The 23077-nt window shown below is 35.8% G+C and overlaps 1 protein-coding gene across 18 annotated transcripts in view; it reads left to right on the forward strand.

The window, feature by feature from the left end:
- Positions 1-23077, forward strand: part of CASK (calcium/calmodulin dependent serine protein kinase) — a 362261-nt gene that overhangs the window by 311777 nt on the left and 27407 nt on the right. For 6 of the 18 annotated variants that reach the window (XM_070502071.1, XM_070502072.1, XM_070502073.1 and 3 more), the window contains 6 exons: positions 7649-7727; positions 13661-13746; positions 14820-14888; positions 17553-17621; positions 19023-19058; positions 20731-20927. In XM_070502071.1, the coding sequence (XP_070358172.1) occupies positions 7649-7727; positions 13661-13746; positions 14820-14888; positions 17553-17621; positions 19023-19058; positions 20731-20927 (536 nt within the window). The remainder of the gene's footprint in view (positions 1-7648; positions 7728-13660; positions 13747-14819; positions 14889-17552; positions 17622-19022; positions 19059-20730; positions 20928-23077) is intronic. The other 12 variants (XM_070502081.1, XM_070502083.1, XM_070502084.1 and 9 more) reach the window with 3 other exon arrangements.

Genomic DNA, 23077 nt, shown 5'->3' on the forward strand with positions numbered 1-23077 from the left:
TCTTCTCCTTTTGACTGGTTGTCATAAAAATGGGAATTATTTTATGTAAAATATATATTTTCAATAATAGAGTATAGTTCTCTATTACATTTAATAGGGCTTAATTTGCTTGCTTAGTTGTCTTATTAAAAGCATTATATTACTGTGCAGGATATACCCACATGATCTCTTTTGTTTTTTGGACCTTCTACAATGTGTCCAACTATGCTAGGTCCACCATCCGAGGGTGATATACTCCCTTTATGCCCTTTTTCCCATTTGTAACATCGCACTTATAATTATTTCTCTATTCCTTGGGACTCCCTTAGTTGCAAGTGATAAAGACCAAACTTGAACTAGCTTAGACAATAGGGAAAAGGCTTATATAAACAAGGCAAGGCCAGGAGTTTATCCCAAGCTAGGATAGCTTCGGGAGTAGGCACCCAACCCAAGCTGAGCCAATCCCTTCCCTGGAATTTGGGAACAGAATATGAGTCAATTCCTCTCTGCAGAGAAATGTTTGGGACAAACAAAATAATAAATGTTAACTCCAGTTGGTTTGAGGTGAACTTCCCCTAGCCATGAGAGACCCTGTTTCATTCACTACTGTGTCTAGCAGAGTGTCTGCCACATAACAGGTTTTCAGTAATGTTGATTGAATGAATACATTAATTTATTAATTTCAAGGATAGAACTCTCATTGTACTATCATTTCCGTTATGAAATTAGATAGATTTGACTTACACATTAATTTACAGCATTTTTCCAGAGACACTGCTCTTGGCACCTGTTCATGCTGATGAAATGTAGAAGTTGGAAATGAAACTTGAACATTACAGTTCAATGTTGGAACTAGAAACATTTTGATAAAGCAGTTTTTTACATTGCTTGCCTACTACTTCTAAGAACTGCAAAATAGGAACCATGCAAACCTCTGTTCTGTAGAATTGTACAAATTCAGACAGAATCTAGATTATAAAGTCTCAAATATTTTCATGAAGCTTTCTAATAGAGTGTTACTCTCCAATGAAGAAGATAAGACAGAGTCCCCCTACTCTTAATTATCTCAAATTCAAGACGAGTTTTCACCAAGGGAACTTTTTAAAAATATAGATTTCTGGGCTCCATTCCAAACGTCCTAAATCTAAATCCAAAGAGTAAATTTAAAAGTCAGTTTTATTTAAAAGATTCCTGTATGATTCTTAGAAACAGCCAGGTCTAATGCAAAAGTATGTTTATGAAAGCTTGTCATATAATGGTGAATAATTGAAAAACAAAAAGTAATCTACTCCATAGAATAGTATTCTGGCATTAAATATGTAGAGCTTCCACTTCTGGCCAAGATGGAGTAACTGGGAGTAGATTTACCCTTTCACCAGAAACAATCAAAACAAATTTTAAATAGACAAAATTACATGAAAGAACAGTTTTCAAGACGTTGGACATCAGACAATAAAAGACAGTGATTCCTATGAGACAGGAAGCAAACAAGGTAAGCCCTATGATTGACTTGAGAGACTTTCCAGGCCACTGCACAGGGAGGGGAACTGAGGCAGAGCAGGCAGACTCCCTGCATTGAGAACACAGAGCTGAGAGTCTGGGGAGACCAAGGCACCTAAAGTTCATAGGACAGAGTACTGAAGAGGAGAGAGCTGCACAAAGAGAGAACCCCAGAAATCTATAGAGAGTCTCCCTCAAGTATTCATCTCAATAATGATCAGCACATTTATGAGAGGGAACTACCAGAAGCCAAGGAAAGACCATCCAAAAGGATTAGAGGGAACAGTGCTTAACACCCACTGCTGTTCCCACCAGCCAGACTGGAAAAACAAATTCATGGGGCATTGTGTAGAAAGCTCAGGAAAGCCTTGCCTCGGTAATGAGGAATAATTAGCCCTAGATGGAGAATTGCTCCAGACATGCCTAACAAATCATGAAACCAAGACCCAAAGGATCAAACTATTTCCAAGTAACTGAACTACATCCCAGAACAAAACTTAAGAATATTTATAAGAATAAAAAAAAACATCTAGCATGCAACAAGATAAAATTCACAATATCTGGCATCTAGTCAAAGGTTACTAGGCATGTAAAGAAGCAGGAAAATGTGACCTATAGTATGGAGAATAATCAAAACTGACACAGAACTGACAAATATATTAGAATTAGCAGAAAAATGCGCTATGAGATTAATGACAGATTAGACATTTTGGAAGAAAAAAATTAGTGAACTCAAAGACATAGCAATAGAAGCTATCCAAAACAAAACACAGAGAAAAGGAATTTTTTAAAGTGAAAAGAGCATCACTGAGCTGTTCAACAACCTCAAGCAGCCTAATAGATGGTTAATTGGAGTCTGTGAAGGAGAAGAGAGTGAAGAAGAGACGGAAAAAATATTTGAAGAAATAATGGCTGAAAACATTCCAAACTTGATTAAAACTATAAATCTGCAGTTGCAAGAACCACAATGAGCCCCAGGCACAAGAAACATGAAGAAAACAACATGAAACTACATCATAATCAAACTGCTTAGATCCCATGGTAAATAGAAGATCTTAAAAATAGAGAAAAGCCTGGTCAGACATGGGACTTGAAAATATGCTGCTCAGACCAATGTCATAGAGCGTACTGCCTATGTTTTCTTCTAGAAGTCTCATGGTTTCGGGTCTTACATTCAAGTCTTTAATCCATTTTGAGTTGATTTTTGTGCATGGTGTAAGGGAACGGTCTACTTTCATTCTTTTGCATGTGGCTGTCCAGTTTTCCCAACACCATTTATTGAAGAGACTCTCCTTTCTCCATCATATGCTCTTGGCTCCCTTGTCGAATATTAGCTGTCCATAAATGTGTGGGTTTACTTCTGGGCTCTCAATTTTGTTCCATTGATCTGTGTGTCTGTTTTTGTGCCAGTACCATGCTGTTTTGGTTACTATGGCTTTGTAGTATAATTTGAAATCAGGGAGTGTGATACCTCCAGCTTTGTTCTTTTTTCTCAGGAATCCTTTGGCTATTTGGGGTCTTTTGTTGTTCCATATAAATTTTAGGATTCTTTGTTCTATTTCTGTAAAAAATGTTGTTGGAACTTTGGTAGGGATTGCGTGGAATCTATAGATTGCTTTAGGAAGTATGGACATTTTAATGATGTTAATTATTCCAATCCAAGAGCACGGAATATCTTTCCATTTCTTTGTGTCTTCTTCGATTTCTTTCAACAATGTTTTTTTTTTTTTTTTTTTTTAAAGATTTTATTTTTCTCCTTTTTCTCCCCAAAGCCCCCCGGTACATAGTTGTATATTTTGTTGTGGGTCCTTCTAGTTGTGGCATGTGGGACGCTGCCTCAGCGTGGTCTGATGAGCAGTGCCATGTCTGTGCCCAGGATTCGAACCAACGAAACACTGGGCCGCCTGCAGCGGAGCGCGCGAACTTAACCACTCAGCCACGGGGCCAGCCCCTCAACAATGTTTTATAGGTTTCGGTGTACAGATCTTTCGCCTCTTTCGTTAAGTTTATTCCTAGGTATTTTATTCTTTTTGTTGCAATTGTAAATGGGCTTGTATTCTTAATTTGCCTTTCTGCTACTTTGTTGTTAGTGTATAGAAACTCAACGGATTTTTGTACATTGATTTTGTATCCCGCAACGTGACTGTATTCCTTTATTATTTCTAAAAGTTTTTTAGTGAACTCTTTAGGGTTTTCTACATATAAAATCATGTCGTCTGCAAAGAGTGACAGTTTCACTTCTTCTTTTCCAATGTGTATCCCTTTTATTTCTTTTTCTTGCCTGATTGCTCTGGCTAGGACTTCCAATACTATGTTAAATAAGAGTAGTGACAGTGGGCATCCTTGTCTGGTTCCTGTTCTTAGAGGAGTTTCTGCACAGCAAAGGAAACCATCAACAAAACAAAAAGACAACCTAACAATTGGGAGAAGATATTTGCAAACCACATGTCAGATAAGGGGTTAATATACAAACTATACAAAGAACTCATACAGCTCAACAACAAAAAAACCAACAATCCAATTAGAAAATGAGCAAAAGATCTGAACAGAGATTTCTCCAAAGAAGATATACAGATGGCCAACAGGCATATGAAAAGATGCTCAACATCATGAGCTATCAGGGACATGCAAATCAAAACTACAATGAGGTATCACCTCACTCCGGTCAGAATGGCTATAATTAACAAGACAGGAAACAAGAAATGTTGGAGAGGGTGTGGAGAGAAGGGAACCCTTGTTCACTGCTGGTGGCAGTGCAAACTGGTGCAGCCACTATGGAAAGCAGTTTGGAGTATCCTCAGAAAATTAAGGATAGATCTACCATATGATCCAGCTATTCCACTGCTGGGTATTTATCCAAAGAACTTGAAAACACAAAGGCATAAAGATACTTGCACCCCTATGTTCATTGCGGCATTATACACAATAGCCAAGACTTGGAAGCAACCTAGGTGCCCATCAAGGGACGAATGGATAAAGAAGATGTGGTATTTATACACGATGGACTACTACTCAGCCATAAGAAAGGATGAAATCTGGCCATTTGTGACAACATGGATGGACCTTGAAGGTATTATGCTGAGTGAAATAAGTCAGAGGGAGAAAGTCAAATACCATGTGATCTCACTCATAAGTAGAAGATAAAAACGACAAAAAAAAAAACACATAGCATTGGAGATTGGACTGGTGGTTACCATTGGGGAAGGGGGGAAGGGGGAGGGCAAAAGGGGTGGTTAGGGTCACATGTGAGGGGATGCACTATAATTAGTGTTCGGGTGGTGAACATGATGTAATGTATACAGAATTCGAAATATGATGTACATCCGAAAAAAATTTAAAATAAAATTTAAAAAAAGAAAAAAAAAGAAATTACTGTCTAGAGCTTTATTTCATTTGCCGACAGTCTTTCAATTTCCTTAAAACAATGTTTGTTGTGTTTGGTGATATAAAAACATGCCAGCATTATGTTACAATTATATATGTAGACCACCACTGAGGTTTTGAATCGTTCTCCCCAAATTATTAAACACAACTATGTCCAAAAAAAAATAGAGGAAAAAAAAAAAGAAATGTTACCATACAGAGTAACAAAAATAAGGATATCAGATTTCTTATCAGAAACAGTACAATTAAGAAGAACGATGTCTTTAAAGTACTGAAGGAAAAAACCCTCCTCAACTTAGAATTTTAAACCCAGCAAAGGTATCGTTCGGAAAATAAAGGCAAAATAAAAACATTTTCATGGGCCGGCCCCGTGGCACAGCAGTTAAGTTCACAGGTTCTGCTTTGGCAGCCCAGGGTTCACCGATTCAGATCTGGGGTGCGGACATGGCACTGCTTGGCAAGCCATGCTGTAGCAGGTGTCCCAGATATAAAGTAGAGGAAGATGGGCACGGATGTTAGCTCAGGGTCAGTCTTCCTCAGAAAAAGGAGGAGGATTGGCAGCAGATGTTAGTTCAGGGCTGATCTTCCTCAAAAAATAAAAATAAAATAAAAACATTTTCAAACATATGTGGTGTGGTATAACATCACTTAAAGGTATACTGTGGTAAGTTAAAGATGTATGCCATAAACCAAAAGCAACCACTAATACAACAAAACGGAATTATAGTGAATAAGACAACACAGAAGAGAAAATAAAAATAAATTAATCCCAAAGAAGGCAGAAAAGAGGTAAAAGGGAATATAGAACAGATAGTACAAATAGAAATCAAATAGCAAGGAAATATAGTTACACTTGACTGTATCAATAAAAATGTTAAATGTAATACATAGTCTAAATTCCCCCAATTAAAAAGCAGAGATTGTCAGACCCGGGGGAGGATACAGGGGAAAGCAAGACCTAATTATATATCACCTACAAGAAATGCTTTATACATAAAGACAAATAGTTTCAAAGTAAAAGGATAGGAAAAGATATACCATGATGACATTAATCAAAAGGAAGCTGGAGTGGCTATATTAATATCAAAGTATATCCTCAGACCACAATGGGATTAAATTAGAAATGAGTGAAAGAAAGATCTTTGCAAAATCCCCAAGCACTTGAAAACCAAGTAACACAATTCTAAATAACCTATGGGCCGAAGAAGAAATCAAAAGGGAAATTAAAAAGTATTTCGAAGTGAATGAAAATAACACCACAACATACCAGAATTTGTGGGATGCTGCTAAAGTAGTACTTAGGGAGAAATGTCTTAAATCAATGACCTCAGCTTCTACCTTAAGAAACTAGAACAAGAGAAAAAGCAAATTAAACTCAAAGTGAGTAAGAAAAGAAATAATAAAGACCAAAGTGGAAATCAATGAAATACAGAACAGAAAAGCAGTAGAGGAAAATCAGTAAAACAAAAACTTTTTCTTTGAGAAGATCAGACTGATCAGGAACAGAAAGACACTAACAGTATTGTGCATAAGAGAAGTGGCATTACTACAGATTCTACAGATGTAAAAAGGACCATAAGGAAATATGGTAAACAACTTTATGTCAATAAATTAAACAATTCAGATAAAATGGACAAGTTTCTTAGAAGACAGAAACTACCAAAGCTCACTTAAGTAATAAACTGAATCGCCTTATACTATTTAAAAATGAAATTTGTAGTTAAAAACCATCCCTCAAAGAAAACTCTAGGCCAAGATGGCTTCATTGGTGAATTCTACCAAACATTTAGTAAAGAAATAATACCAATTCTACACAGACTCTTCCCAAAACTTTGAAAAGGATGGAATTCTTCCCAACTTGCTATTTTTTATTACTATTGTTATGATGATGATGATAATGATGATGATGATGATGATGATGATGATTATAGCATTACTCTGAGACCAAAACCAGATAAAGACATTACAAGATAACTACAGACCAGAAGCCCTCATGAATATAGATTAAAAATTATAAACAAATCTATATTGTAAAAAAAAGAATGTGTCATGACCACGTGGAGACTAACCCAGAAATACAGCTTTATTTTAATAGCCAAAAGCTAGAAACAATTCAGTGGGTGAATGGATAAACAAAATGGTATATCCATACAATGGAATACTCAGCAAGAACAAAGAATGGACTGTTGATAATGCAACAATGTGGTTGAATCTCACATTGTGAGTGAAAAAAGAGCAGCAAAAAAAGAGTACTGTATGAGTTCATTTAAGGAAAGTGCAAACTAATCTATAGCCAGCGAGAGCATATCAGTGGTTGCTTGGGGATGTTTGGGGCGGGGGAGTGGGCATGAAGGGATGGGAGTAGGTCACCAGTGGGCACGAGGGAACTTTGGGGAGTGATGGATATATTCACTATCCTGATTGCAGTGATGGTTTCACACATGTATACATATATCAGACTTATCCCATTGTATACTTTGTGTATGTCAATTATATGTTAATAAAAACTGCTTTTAAAAAATGAGCAACATAAAAAATAAAGCAACATGGAAAATAATTATAATTAGAAGATTAAAAAGCAGTATATAAAATGTTTGTTTACTATTATAGCAATCAAAATACCAAAAATAATGTTTTTATCATGACATGGTGGAGCAATGGATGATTTTCCGTATTTTCTTTAATGTTTTCCTAACTTTTGTAATTAAAATTATCAACAACAAAATCATGATATAAGAAGAAGTGCCCTCTGATAGTAATTCTATTTTTACTTAACTTTTTATAGGGAATCACTTTAAAAATGAATGAGCTAAATCATTGTATTGTTGCAAGAATTATGCATGGAGGCATGATTCACAGGCAAGGTAAGTTTCGTATATACAATTCTTCCTTCCTTCCTTCCTTAACTTTTTCTCCTGTAGCCTAGTGGAGGAAGTACCTTTATGATTTAGATAGAAGACTGTTTAATTTATGGTCCATGCAAACCATCTGTTTAAATTCTCTACCTTTGGTTTTAATCACTGTTGGCCTCCATTTTTTCTTATTCATCTGTACATGCTCCAGCCTGTACATAATGGAGGGAGGGTATATATTACAGTTCCGTTGCTGGAGCATCTCTGAATCTCTGTTTAGATCCTGACTTATTAGAGACCATGGGAGATAAAGCAAACTATCACATCGAGCCCCAGGATATATGGAAGACATCTATTCTGGGATATAAGATACATATATAAAGTTAAATGACACTTCAAGAATTACTCTCTCATTCATTCAGAAATGAGATACGCTATTTATAAATTAGGAGATTAATGTTTGATAACAATATAAAATTTAAATGGTAAAATAAGAGATGTGAAATCTGTTATTAAGTTCTTAATACCTACTACAGTAAGTGCAGTCATTATGAGGAAGGAATTCACTAAGGACTGAAGTAGACAAAGAATGATTTTTTGAGAAAGTGCAACTTTCATTAGCCCTCAGGTAGACAGGATTTGGACATGTAGGTTTAGGCTCCTCTTTGAAAGGGCTGAATTATATGTACTAGAATATAGAGGCTGATCCAAAAATGACTCTCGTGTCCAAAAATTAGACTTCCTTTCTTTGAGATAGGGTTATTTTTGTGCTTAACACCTCTTTTCTTAACCCCAGAGAGCAAGAAGTAACACTATAAGCATTTTAGCGCCTTCCTGTCCCCTTTAGAGATGACTGCTGTGTACACAGATGGGGTCTGGCATTACTGCTGCCTTCAGGGGCATCTTTATAGACTTTGGGAGTTGACTGCACTCACACGGGAGGATGTTTGGGTTTAGATTCCAGTATTAATTTTTTGTTTATTATTTTTAATAATTTGCCATAAATTCAGTAATGTCACAGCATTATTAATCTCTTTTTCTTATGTTACTGCACTGGCTAGGACCTGCCATCTTTAATGAAGTGGTGTAGTGGACAACCTTGTCCTATTCTCATTTTTAAAAGGTAGCTTTCCAATGTTTCCCCACAAAGAATAACATTTACTATAGATTTTTAGTAGATACCTTTCATTAAGACTGAACAAGTTCTCTTATATTCTTAGTTGCTGGACATTTTAATTATAATTGGGTTTTGAATTTTGTCAGATGTTTTTTCTGTATCTGCTGAGATGATCATTTGGTTTTTTTCTTTTTATGGTGAATGACTTTTAAAGATTTCCTAAAGATAAACCTCCCCTTGCAATTCTCAGATAAATACAGCCAAGTCATTGTGGATACTAATATTTTGTTTAGGATTTTCCTATTTGTAATTATGAGTGAGACTGGCCTGTAGTTAATTTTCCTTTCTTGTGTTTCTCTGTCTGATTTTAGTTTCAAAGTTACACTGGCCTTATAGGATGATCTGGAGAGCCTTCTCTCTTCATGAGTTCTTTGGAAGACTTTGTATAACACTGGAATGATTTGTACCTTGAAAGTTTGATAGAACTTGCCTATAAAACTATCAGGGCCTGATGTTTTGTTTTTGTTTGGTTTTTTTTTAGGAAAGATTTTTTTTTTTTTTTTACAACTGCTTCAGTTTCTTTGACATTCTTAAGGCTATTCAGGCTTTCTATATCTTGAGTGAGTTTTGGTAAATTACATTTTCCTGAAAAATCTTGCTTTTAAAAATTATTGCAGTAAGCTTCTTAGTGTTCTTAAACCGTTTATTCTCTGCCATCTCTGTAATTATGTCCCCTTGTTTGTTCCTCATATCATTTATTTGTGCCTCGTCTTTTTTCTCTTGATCAATTTGCCAGGGGTTTGTTCTCAAACCCACTTTGGGTTCTAGTAATTCTCTCCATTGTATATTTATTTTCTATTTCATTGTTTTATGACCTAGTTTTTATTATCTCCTTCCTTCTACTTGCTATTGGTTTTATCTAACTTTTTAAATTAGACACTTAATTCATTTATTCCAGTCTTTCTTCATTTCTAATATAAGCATTTCAGACTAAACTCTACCTCTAAGTACTGTTTTAACTATATCCCACCAGTTTTGAGATGAAGCATTTTTATTATAATTCAGATCTAATAAGATTTTATTATAATTCATTTTTATTATAATTAAAATTTCTATTATGATATTTTTCATTGACCCTTAAGTTATTTAAAAGAGTTTTTTACGTACTATATTTAAGAGGATTTTCTATGTATCTCTTTCTATCATTTACTTCTAACTTAATGGCAGTGTGGTCAGAGAATGTGGTCTGTATGACACCATTTATCTGAGGTTTGCTCAGACTTGCTTTACAGCATAGCACTTTAAATCATTTTTGTAAATGGTCCATGTGTACTCAAGAAGAATGTTTATCCCTTAATTGTTGCATGCAGGGTTCTCTATATGATGATTGGCTTGGGGTTGTTAATTTTTTCTTTCAAATCTTCTATATCTTGAATAATTTTTTGTCTATTTGACCTATCAATAGTTGTTGAGATATCTCATTATTATAGTGGAGTTTTTCAATTTCTACCTATAGATCTCTCAATTTTGGCTTTATGTATTTGAAGCTGTTTTATTAGGTACATAGAAGTGCCTGGTAACCATTTCTATCCTTACTAATGCTTTCTACTTAAAACCTTTTTTACGTAGTATTAATTTAGTATTTGCTAGTGTGTTTTCTTCCATTCTGTTATTTCCAGTCATTCTGTGCTTGTATGCTTTAGTGTGTCTCTTACAAACATTTCCAAAGCTGGGTTTTTCATTTTTTAGTGCATTCTGATGATTGCTATCTTTTAATGGGCAAGGTTAGTCCATTAATATTTATTGTGATGATTTCTGTCATCTTGCTTTTTTATTTATATTTATTCCATTTTTTAATTGATTCTCTTCTTTATTTTTTGTTTCTTTTTTGTCCTCTGGTAGTTTAGAATTTCAGCACTCTATTTCCATTTTTTAGGTGGTTACCTTGAAATTTTATCATGCACATTTAACTTTACATATACTAAAGTGAAACAGTATCTTACTCCCACTCCCAAAGAATACAAAGACATTGGAACAAACACTGAATTTGATCACATTCCTGACTTGCATATTATTCTGGCCCAGTATTTTAGTTCTGTCCTGTTTTAAATCCACAAATTTGAAATTACTATTAACATACATGACCATTTTTGTTTGGATTTATATAAATGTTTATGATTTTATTTGCTCACCATTCCTTCTTGGATCTCAGACCATCCTTTGGGGACCATTTTCCTTCTTTCTAAGGTAAATCCTTAAAAGTTCCTATAGTGTTAATCTCTTGTTGATAAACTCTTTCAGGTGGTGTTTATCTGTAAATACTTTATTTCAGCCTTAATCTTGAAGATTTTGCTGAGAGCACAATTTTAGGTTGATGGTTACCATTCTATTGTCTTTTGGCATCCATTGTTAGATACTGAGAAGTCTGATGTCACTGCAATTTTCCTTGCTTTGTAGGTGATCTCTCCTTTCTCTCTGGATGTTTTAAGATCTTTGTCTTTGATATTATATAGTTTCACTACCTCTCAGCATGGATTTCATTTTATTTATCCTGTTTTGGATACATTATTCTTTCTGGATCTGTGTAATCATGTTTTCATCAGTTCAAGAAAATTTGCAACCATTATTTCTTCAGATATTACCTCTTCTCCAATTCTCTCTCTTCTCTCCTTCTGAACTCCAGGTAGATGTATGTTAGACATTCCCTGCATATCTCTTAAGATCTTTTTCCTATTTTTTTATTTTTTGTTTCCTATTTTCCTTATTTCCTTGTTTCTCTGACCTGCATTCTAGATAATTTATCTGTTTTATCTTCCAGTTCACTGAAACTCTCTTCAGCTATATCTGAACTCCCATTCCGCTCATCCAGTCAGTGGCTTGTATCACCAGTTATATTTTTCTTTTCTAGAAGTACTAGTCATTTCTTCTTATTTTTATTTTCAGATCTGTCTGTTCACACCTGATATTCTCTTGTTGCATACTCATCCTTCTAATTGAGTCCTTAATTTTTTCCTAATATTTAACATATAGCTATTTTATATTCCAATCTGACCAGTCATTCCAGTATCTATCCTCCTTGAGGATCTAAATCTGTTTTTTATGTTTCTGATGGCTCAGATAGTAGTTTGCCTTATTTTATGTTTGATGATCTGCAAGAGGTTATGGCTTATCTAATTAGTGGAAGTCCTGTGGGCCTAAACTGGGAACGCTTTCCTCCAGAGAAGGGTTGTTCCTTTTTCTACCAGTTGCCGTGGATTGCCACTGGTCTGGGTCTTGACTTCCTGTGGAATCCTAGGCTCAGCTTCTCTAACTTGCTGTTGGCCCAAGACTCAGAATCCAGCTAGCAGCATTGCTACTGTGGCATTCACCCTTCCCACTATTTCATTCCACCCTTAGTTTGCCACCGCTCTGGATCCAGTTCACAGGGTTTTTTTGTGTGGAGGGGAGGGCAGGGGATGGGAGTAGGAAGTGTTCTTGGGGATTTGCACTACTTTTGTGAGACCCGTAACACTTCAAGAGGTGTGCCCTAAGCAGCATATAGTTATGAGAAAGTCTTTGAGTGACTGATCAGCCATATTGGAAGCAAAAGTGCCCAAATTTTTGTTTTATTTTTTATTATGTTCATCTTCAAACATAAGTAGAGAGAATAGTGCAGTGAATTCAAGTTGAGAGAATAGTGCAGTGATCGCCCATGTGCTCATAACCCAGCTAGAACTATTGTTAATTCATGGCCACTGGTTTCATCTGTACTTGCTCTACTGCCCACTCCCTTGGGTTATTTTGAAGCAAATCCCAGGCATCTTATTTTATCTGTATGCATTTTAGTGTTACCTCTACAAGATACTGTGAGCTTTTCATAACGAAGTCAGATCAGTATGTAAAAATGTGCACAATTTATAAATAAGGAAGCAAAATTTTACATAACTTTCTATTTAAGCATTGCTTCTCAGTCACTTTTTCCAGTTGAAGTATTACAGGACTCTGAAATGCCTATCAAATTATTATTAAAAGGTTGTGTTATGTCTAATATAAGTTCAGTGTTACCTAGGTATTATATCACAATTCTTTGAAAATCAACAGCCTTTGTGTCATATTTGGTTGATAATAATAACAGCAAACACTTGAATGGGACTTGCTATGTGCCAAGAACAATTTTAAGCCCTCTACATGTATTAAACTCATTTAATTCTCAAAATAATCCTATGAGATAGGTACTATTTTCATCTCCATTTTATAAATGTGAAAACTGAGACATAGAGAGTTTCAGTAACTTACCCAAGATCTTAAAGCTAGTAAGTGATGTAGCTGAGATTTGAACCAAGACAGGCTGGATCTAGAAGCCATAACTGTAAACCACTATACACACTGCCTCTGTCAGAAAAATAAGCCAATTTCCACAGCCATCTTTCAAAACTGTGTCTTCCATAAGTAGGTGTATGTTTTGATGAGTTTACTGCATGAGCCAAACTTGTACCTGTTTCTGAAATATTGGCCTTCGATATTTAGCTTAATTCTCTTTTTTCAAGATTTTATTTTTCCTTTTTCTCCCCAAAGCCCCCTGGTACATAGTTGTATATTTTAGTTATGGGTCCTTCTAGTTGGGACATGTGGGACGCCGCCTCAGCATGGCTTGATGAGCGGTGCCATGTCCTCGCCCAGGATCCAAACCGTCGAAACCCTGGGCCGCTGAAGCAGAGTGCGCAAACTTAACCACTCAGCCACGGGGCCAGCCCCTTAATTTTTAAAAATTACTTACATTTGTTGCCTTTGGGTTTTGTTATTAAAATGTATGTGTAATTTCATGTTTATAACTTTGTGTAAATCTTAGGTACACTTCATGTTGGAGATGAAATTCGAGAAATCAATGGCATAAGTGTGGCTAACCAAACAGTGGAACAGCTGCAAAAAATGCTTGTGAGTAAATGAAAGTCTCTTTTTCTAAGGTTGACTTTCAGTTTGTTAGCTTGTTTTTTAATGCACAAATAAGGGATATTCTTTTATAATCAGAGTATTTCTGGTACCATCGTTTGTTTGGACTTGAATTTATACAACATTCCTAAGAACTGACAACTAGGAAGATGTTTACATGCAGCAGAGTTTGGAAACATTTTGCCCATCTTTAGCAGTGTGAGCTTTAATACTCTCCTTTCATCCTTCATCTCCTGTTTCTTATCCAGCAGATGTTTAAAGAAAACCTTTCCAGCTGTGCATACATGTGAACTAGTTTCTCACTGACCTCAGCTCTGCTGACATCAGCCATGTCAGAAACCTCTTTCCGGTTTAGCTGAGTCATAGTCAGCTGTATTGGATCTCTCTAGAGCACAGAGGGTAGGAAAGTCACAGTAGGGCAGGCCATTTTTGACCGTACATAACCAAAATATGTGTTCAAATTCGGCTTTGGATTTTTTTTTTTTTTTTTTTAGCAAAATGACAGGCTCTGACGAGCAGAGGAAGGTGTCTTGGACCTCTGATCCTGGACCTTCTTCCCACTGCAATGTGGCAGCCTCCCATGCTATGAATATCTATTAAGTGTGAAATACGCACCGCAGACTCACTACAGTAAAAAACATAAGGCCAAAATTGTGAAATAAAAAGTAAATTTTATGGAGTGCACATGGTAATGTAGCCTACCAAATATAATTTTTATGTAATTGCTTGTTCTACTGTTCGATTCAATTTATATTCACTTTTGAAAGACATGTCACTGAGAGGTTTTTGTATTCATGTCTATAAAACAGTGACCATTGGAGGTCTGTTACACCACTGCTGTGTGAACAAGGCAGTCAGCCTTGACTTTGCAAGGCTTCTCCCAGGAACGACTTCTACTGTTTACTGTGAGCGATCCCTGCTTTGTAACTCAGTTTCATTTTAGGCCCATGCACTCTCAGCTGGCTTGCATTAATTGCCCCCACACATTTTGAGTGGTTTCTTACGTGTTTTTTTGTGCAACATTTGTTCGTTAAGAGTCTCCTTTTTTCTTCCTCCAGCGGGAAATGCGGGGGAGTATTACCTTCAAGATCGTGCCAAGTTACCGCACTCAGTCATCGTCCTGTGAGGTAATAGCTCTAACGAAGCTCTGTCTCCTCTGGGCTCTTAACTAACTGTCTGCTGATGGCTGAATGTTTTGGCTTTCTGGGAAATTGTTTCTGCCTGTGCTGTTGATCACTGCACACCAATTTTACAACAAAGATAACGGAACAGAGTAGGTCCCATCCACCTACTCAGCCCTACTTCCATGGGGATCTCCTCAGCACTTGAACTTTCTGCAGGCTGGAATCGAAGCGAACTGTAGAGAAGCTACAAATAATGACATAAGGCTTAATAAAGAGTAAATGAAGTTTCTTAGGAAAAAAATGAAGATCGTAATGGCATTAATATTTCCAGGAAGTACATTCACTTCCCTTGTTAATAAATCTCATAGATAGTTCTTCTTTCCAAGAATCTGAGAAGCGATCATTTCTGTTAAGATAGAGTCGTTCAAATAACTGTGACAGGTCTCTAGATGGATATTAAGTCCTTGAGGAATTGATAACTGACTTTATTAAAGGAATATAGGCTTTTGCAACCTTCTATGAAATTGTTTAAATTTGGAATGTTATGTGATTCGTAAACAAGTAAATTTTCTAGAGTAATACAACCCCAAAGTTTCTTTCATACAATAGGCTTATCCTATCGAAATTGTAGCTTTTCCAACTTATATTATTCAGTTTTATGTTGGTTATTAAATGAGATTCAAAAATCTATTCTTTTTATATTTGGAAATACAAACTGGCATAAATGGTATCATCTTTGGTCATTGCACATTTGGCTTGAGTTTTATTTTTTGAAGCTTGTTCTTTCATGTGCATCTTCCAAGTATGTGTACATCAACACGAAGTACACATTTCCTACAGTTAATTTTTAAGACTGACAGGTAACTTATTGGAACTCATCTAGAAAATTGAATTTGTACTTAGGAGAAGTCGAGGGAGAAATTATAATGCTTCTTCCACTCTCTAGTAATGCTCTAAATTTCACAAGAAAAATCTGGCTTAAAGATAAATATAAGAATTTGTAGTTTTGTCAAGTATATTTTTAGTGAGCCGTGGCAATTGGAGTTTCTGTTATGTCAGGTCTTGAGCTCCTCTTGGTGGATTTTTATGGAACTTCAATTAATACTATATTTGAAAAGAAAATGGAGAACTGCTTCTTCTCCAGGATTCATAGTTTTGAAATTCCTTACCTAGAACACAATCCTTGCTGGGAAAGAGAGGATGTCACATGTACATTTTATGAAGCATTTTAAAACATTATTTAAAGCATCTAAAATCACAGATGGTCCTCATACCACTTCTCATCATTGAAGAAATTTAGTAAATATGATTGATTTTTGTCTTTTTGGCTAAGTAACAGAAGGTACTGTTAGTTATTAATATAAGTTTCACTTGTGTTTTTTAAGTGGTTGAACTAGTTTTGGGATGAGAACAGTATTACACATGTAAGTTCTATGCTCTCGAGTAAGAAGAGCCCTCCTCTTACCTTCTTTACCTCTGAATAGTAGAAAAAGTAATACTCTCCTCCTAGCCCCACCCCCAACCTATTTGACCCTCCTGTGCTCTGGCAGAATTCAAGCCTGTGGTTGAACTTTTCCCAGCTAGGGCAATACTTCCCACAGAAAGACTCTCTGGCCACCTGCATCAGCATCCCCCTGACCCTTGGTAAAAGAGGGGACCCCTGCCCCTACTGACTTGAGTCTCTTGGGGGGTGGCACCTAGAGATCGATCTATTCACTAATGTTTGAGAATGCTCATCTAAGGGATCCTGTTATTTAAAAGGCTAACAAGTTCCAGAAGTTTTCTTTAAATCTTCTAGAAAAATAAGTCTTTTGAGCAGACATACACATTTCAAAGGTTTCAAAGAACTCTATTTAACCAAAAATTTAAAAATACTTATTTTCTTCCTCTCCTTCTTCTTATCATTAAAGTTGATTTGGACAATAAGGGAGTGGAGCCTGGAAAGGATTCTGAGTGTGTCAAATAGTATAGGGAGTGCAGTGGAGGAGCCTGGATCTAAGGAGAGTAGCTGTGGCTCCTGGGATCTTTGCCAGAAATGTAATATTTTTAGAGGCTCGAGATTTTGTTTTAATCAATCTGCTAAAGTGATCTAAAGAATAAAGGTTTCTTCTCTGCTATGTATGTATCTTTTTACTCTTACTAGTAATATTTGTCCTAGAAAGATTCTAAGGTGATTACCACATAAGAAGTCTTTTTTTTAGGTTCGTTTCACTGCAAATTGAGTCATTCAGTAATTTTTGACACTGAAGTACCTAAAAATTATTTAAATACTTTTCAAACCTAATTTTTAATAAAGATTAGGCAGTTGGGATCTTCAGCAAAATAATTTTATAGTAATATTTGTCAATTTACAGTACTTGGTAGGATTTTAATATCAAGTCACTCTTCTGGGTCTCATTTAAATATTTAAAAGCAAAAGTTGTAGAATGTTGGAGACAGAAAAGCAATGATTAATGAATGACACAGTCATCACTTACAGTATGTGAATCTTCAAATTGCACAATTTTTTTCGTACTTCTGTGAAATCATGCAAGTCAGTTAGTATGGCACCTTTACAGCTAAAACCTCAAAGGAAATGGTTGTCGGACTGTGGTTGTGACTGTTGATGTGAATATCTCTGTTTCTGTGCTGGTGTTCTGTGTTAATGAACCTTGTGTCTTATTTCAGAGAGATTCCCCCTCCACTTCCAGACAGTCCCCAGCTAATGGTCATAGCAGCACTAACAATTCTGTTTCGGTAAGAACTCTAGCTCCACACAGCAAAGTGTGACAATTTTGTTGGTGCCACCTGCCATGAGTGTTCTAGTTACATGTGTTCAGTGGAAATATTGTCTTCTGCCGATATACAAGGCTACTACAGCTACAATGCAGTTTACTCCTGGAAAATCTTTTTCAACTTTTTCTTCTCATTAAAAATCTCTTTCATTAGTTAAATTTAAAGAATTATAGTTCAAGACTATTTTGGTCATTCTCAAAATGTTTCTGTATCACCCCACTAGTATTGATGACTTTGCTCAAACTTATGCAAAGGATGTAAATGGAAATTTGTTGAAATTTCTACATATTTTTTTAATTTGAGAAAGATAAATTTAAGGATTTTGCAGAGTAGGCACTTGGGTATTCTCGGGCTTTGTAGTTGTCTATTCTGAGTGATATCAGCACCATGTTTTAGTTTCCGCTATCTAAGTTTACGAATTGGTGTGCCCTCTGTTATTGTGGTACGTGCACATATTTTTGTGAATTATAAGCCTTGCCTGGATATGAAAAGCAAAAGGAACTGGCTTCAAACTGCACTTAAGCCACGCTGTTATCACATCTTTAACACAAAGTACTTTATATTTTGACTTGAACTTGGAATTTTACACTTTTTTCAGAACTATCCATTTTGGAATATAAAAAGAATTATTTTTCATTTATTTAAACAAATGGAAGCACTTATAGGTGCAGGTGTGCAATATTCTGGGGTAACAAAATCTTCTCTAAGTTGCCGATATTGCTGTTAAATTATTGAGAATTCTAATAATGAAGCAGTATCGCTTTTTTCCTGACTACTGATTTGCCCTTTAAAAATATGTCAACTTTTTTATCAGGTAAAATTTTAAATAATTTAGAGATTATCTCAAATGGACTGATATCAGTAAGAGAAATCATGGAAGAAAATTTCCTATGATTTTTATTTTTGACTTCAAAATAGGCTACCAGAGGAACTCATTTATAGCAATTAACATTTAATACTTTTAAGATGGTGAATATTCATATAGCCATTGAATTTTTCAAAATCTAAATGGTTGCAGTGACTAAGTTGAAAAGGGCAACAAACAGCTCTTCTAGTTTTTTGGGGTTTTTTTAATAGGCTATTTCACTTGCAGTGGCTTTTGTGTTGAAGATGCTGAGTTGTTTCTTAAGAACACATTTTCTCTCTGCTTAAACTGACCTGCTTTCTTCAGCTTGCTGCTAAATGGCCTGGGTTTGATTTTTTTGATAACTCAACATTTCTGAGAAATGGAATAATGTATATTATCTATTTAAAGTTAAATCTAGCTCATTTTTTAACCATATTGTAACAGAACACACAAATTACCTTGTACTCTTGAAAAGTAAATGAAAATTTTTCTCCTGGGTTGGCTTTATTCTACAGGACTTGCCATCAACTACCCAACCAAAAGGACGACAGGTGAATAGATATCCTCTATAGAAACTTCTCTAAACTGAGCTGCTAATAGCCAATCCTTTATTAACCCTTTCCATCCCATAATGCCTGCATTTTGGACCATAACATTTGAGCGTTGAGAGCTTGTACCATTTCATTTTAACACATTACACATGACTAATTCTCTATAAAGATTTTTTCCTCACATCTTTGTAGCTGTGATGGTTATTGTAATTTCAACCTGATAATTTTGTGTTGATGGTTAAGAATTCAGCCTTTGGGGGTCTTATGGGCTTGCCTCTGGGGTGGAAAAGAATTTAAAAGGTTACAAAATTCTTAGAATTCCAAGAAAAACTAAAATGTACATGCTGATGAACATTTTTAAGCAATAGTTTTCTGAAATTTGAAGGGTTTTTCTTAATTTGTATTTGCATGTATATTTCTAAAAGCCATTTGCAATGAAAAATAAGAACATAGATATCCTGGCTTTACGTCCTAATATGACTCTCTTGGTTCAAACATGAAAAGTTATGTGCTGCCTAACACTAGCAAGTAACTTTCTATTTGCCAGCACTTTAAAGTATGGATTTTAGGTACAAATGCAGAGACTTGTTAATTTTATGGGCTGGATTTCTGAAAAGAAAAACAGAATAATCACACAATAGTTCCAATGCCTTCAGGTTGGTTTTACAGTGACTTATACATTAATATTCAAATTTAATTTCAAGAAATAGAATTTTTATGGGATTTTTCTTGAAATGTATTAAAAAATAATCAGATTTGGAATTAAGATTTGCATAAATTAGCGGCTGATAAAGTTCACCCACAGTTTTGTCTTAAGGCTGCATAATTGATGCAGCATTGGATATATCTAGCACCTTATTTTAAAGCATTTAGAAATCCAGTAATTTGTAAAATGCTGCCATATGGTAACCCATTGTATGCTAATCTGTTTTCTCTTTTAATATTTACTAATTACGTTTACATATCATAGAATTGAGAGCCTTGAACTCAAATGTGTTCTTGAAGCTCTTTGCTGATTTCAGGTGTTACATTGGCAAACCTAGGATTCAAATTCGTTTTTCTTCTCTAAGAGTAAAATACAGATTTAAACCTAAATCCTTTTTAAAACATAAAACTATTTTTTTAAATGCTTTAAAAAATTGAATTACATTTCAGTTTATCAGCAGTGTGTAGACACACTGCCAGTTGTCATGTAGGCATTTTACAGTAAGATACCAACACAGGGTTCTTGCTAGTTTTATATCATGTACTGCTTTAGAGTTAAAACCTACCCTGAATGCTTGTGTTTATGGCTTAAAGGCTGCCACATGATCATGACAACTTATCCATAACATCAACTAAATATACGCAGATTTAAAAATGGTAGGCGTACTTCTCTATAATTATAGGCCTATTCTGTTACTGTAAAAGCAGAAATTAAGTCCTTATTTTTATTAAGTATCTTAAGCGTTCCCTCCAAATAAAAACAGCAAAGATTTGAATCTGTACACATCAAAGGCAGTACATTGTTTCTAGTGGTAGCAGTTTTTTGTGTCGTATTTCCATGCATCGTTTTTCCTTTCACCATCTAATGTCCTGTTTGTATTGTAAGTGTTGATGTGTGGTTATTCGGTTAGAGCTGTTCTCTTTCATATCACCATGGCATCCTTTCTTACAAACTCCTGTTTTATAGATCTATGTAAGAGCACAATTTGAATATGATCCAGCCAAGGATGACCTCATCCCCTGCAAAGAAGCTGGCATTCGATTCAGAGTTGGTGACATTATCCAGATTATTAGTAAGGATGATCACAATTGGTGGCAGGGTAAACTGGAAAACTCCAAAAATGGAACTGCAGGTCTCATTCCTTCTCCTGAACTTCAGGAATGGTATGTTTTTGTTGTTTTGTTTTGTAATAAAAATGAGGCTCCGCCCACCATTTTTCAATTTTCTGTTATTGTTTTGTAGTATAAAACTTGTTTGATAGCTTCCTTGCTCTAGTAGGCAGACAAAATTCAAATTAGTCATCCACAGCATCTGGTGAGCCTCCTACTTAGAGAGCCACGTGTCCGTTTCACATGTAAGGAGAGGAAAGTATAGAGAGACGTTGAGTGACTAGCCTCAGGTCGCGGTCTCTCAGCAGAGCCCTCTGCTCCTATATGCTGTTTCAATCCTTTTAGAATTGCATTTTTTTTAAATGTACCCTCTGCTTGCCCTTCTGCGTGCTCTCACCACCCCTGTCCCACTCCATCACCAGCAAAAAACGCAAATGCAGTGATTCAGTGTCACTCGGGGTATTTGAAGATAAACTGTGTTTCACTATTAGAAGTAAAAGGCAGTCAGAAGCTTCATTCTTTACCTTACCAGGTCTTAAAAATGTATGTCTATTAGAAAGATTAAGCTTTGAAAGCAAGTTGAAGTCAGACAGTTTTCAGACATTGTTTTTAACTGAAAGAAGGGGAGTCACAGACTACTATATATTTTGCTTAAATCTGTTTCTGCTATTATTATTACAATTTGCCTAGTTGAACTATTTTTTGAAAAATGTTGATGAGTTTACCTTTGTTGGTACTTAGGCAGTCTATCAGAAATCTAGTGCAAAAGAGAGAACTTTATGTCTGAGTTTTGTTTCATGTGAGAAAAATAACAACCATTAGACGTTGTGCTAGTTCCTCCCAAAACACTTGACCCTAGCTAAGAGACCAAAGGCACTGAGTCCACAGATATTTATAACTATTTTTTCACTCATTTTTCTCACTAATGAAAGGGATTTTCCAGTTAATCTCTTTTGCTTGAATGCCTCTTTCAGCTATCCCATGTTTCCCAGAAATATTCTTAAATTTAGAATGTTGGAGCTGATAGCTTCAGATGCCATCATTTTACCAAGGAATTAAGGATCGTAGGCGCAGATAGAGGAAGTAGCAGCCTTCCATCTGGCATTGTCTTTCAGCCTGATCTTCAAGAAACAGTTGAAGCATTAGCAGGAGTAAAGTGATTTCTCAGTCACTTTGATGATGCTATTGTTACTGATATTTATGTTTTACAAAATGTGTTCCTGAATGTTGCCGTGCGTTGTAAGCATTTATTGAAAATAACTATGTAGATTTCAGACCTCTTCTCCCCAGTCAGATCATCAGTATAAATCATGTCTCTCCAATACCTAGAACTTGAGTCCTCTGGAAGAACCCTGAGAAATGGCAGTGGAAAAACCATATTTGCTTCCTGTTTCCTGTAAAGGTGGACTAGGTTATTGGAATCAATCCTCCTGCTGAAAACAATGAAAAGTGCTGCAGAAAATATGCTTTTGAAAATTACCTTAAAAGCATTGAGTAGCTGAAGACATATTGGGGAACTCAGTGACCAACTTTTATATGAAAGCCATTAATCAGAGTGGTCAAAATTAGAGTACAAATTGACCCGTTTTGCCAGGAGGGCATTTCTGTTATCGAAAACTTCTCTGCCAGAGAACCAAGGTTAAGACCTGAGGCCTGTACCAGTAGGGGATTCTGTTAGGAGACCCATCCCACATCATTAGGACTGCAAAAGGCTGTTCCCCCAGGTGAAGAGCAAACAGCTAAGCATGCCCCTTACTGCCTTTCACCACCAAGGGACTGTAGAGAAGGCTGCCTTGTCACTGGGCAAAGCAAAAGACAAGAGTAAAAGGAGAACAAAGTTCCCCTGAAAAACTTGTGGCCACCAGCCTACTTTGAATGGATTTGCACCCAGGGAAACTCCAGCCATGCGTTTGATTTGAGGTTTTCCCTTTACTAATAGTTTCGAATATCTGTTATAAACAGAAAGAAAGTCTCTGAAGGAGAACGCTTACATCCTAGAGCTCCTCCTAACCCGGCCACATAAACTTTGTCAAGGGCAGTGACGAGCAAGTCAAAATAACCAGGGCCACAAGGAAACAAAAGGAACTTCCAAGAACAAAAAATGCGGTAACAAAAACTCAGTGGCCACACACCTACTAGAATGGCTAAAATTTTTTTAACCTTTCATCAATAGGTATATAGATAAACAAATGATGGCATATCCG

Source organism: Equus asinus, chromosome X (genome assembly GCF_041296235.1).
Source record: "Equus asinus isolate D_3611 breed Donkey chromosome X, EquAss-T2T_v2, whole genome shotgun sequence".
Lineage (NCBI taxonomy): Eukaryota > Metazoa > Chordata > Mammalia > Perissodactyla > Equidae > Equus > Equus asinus.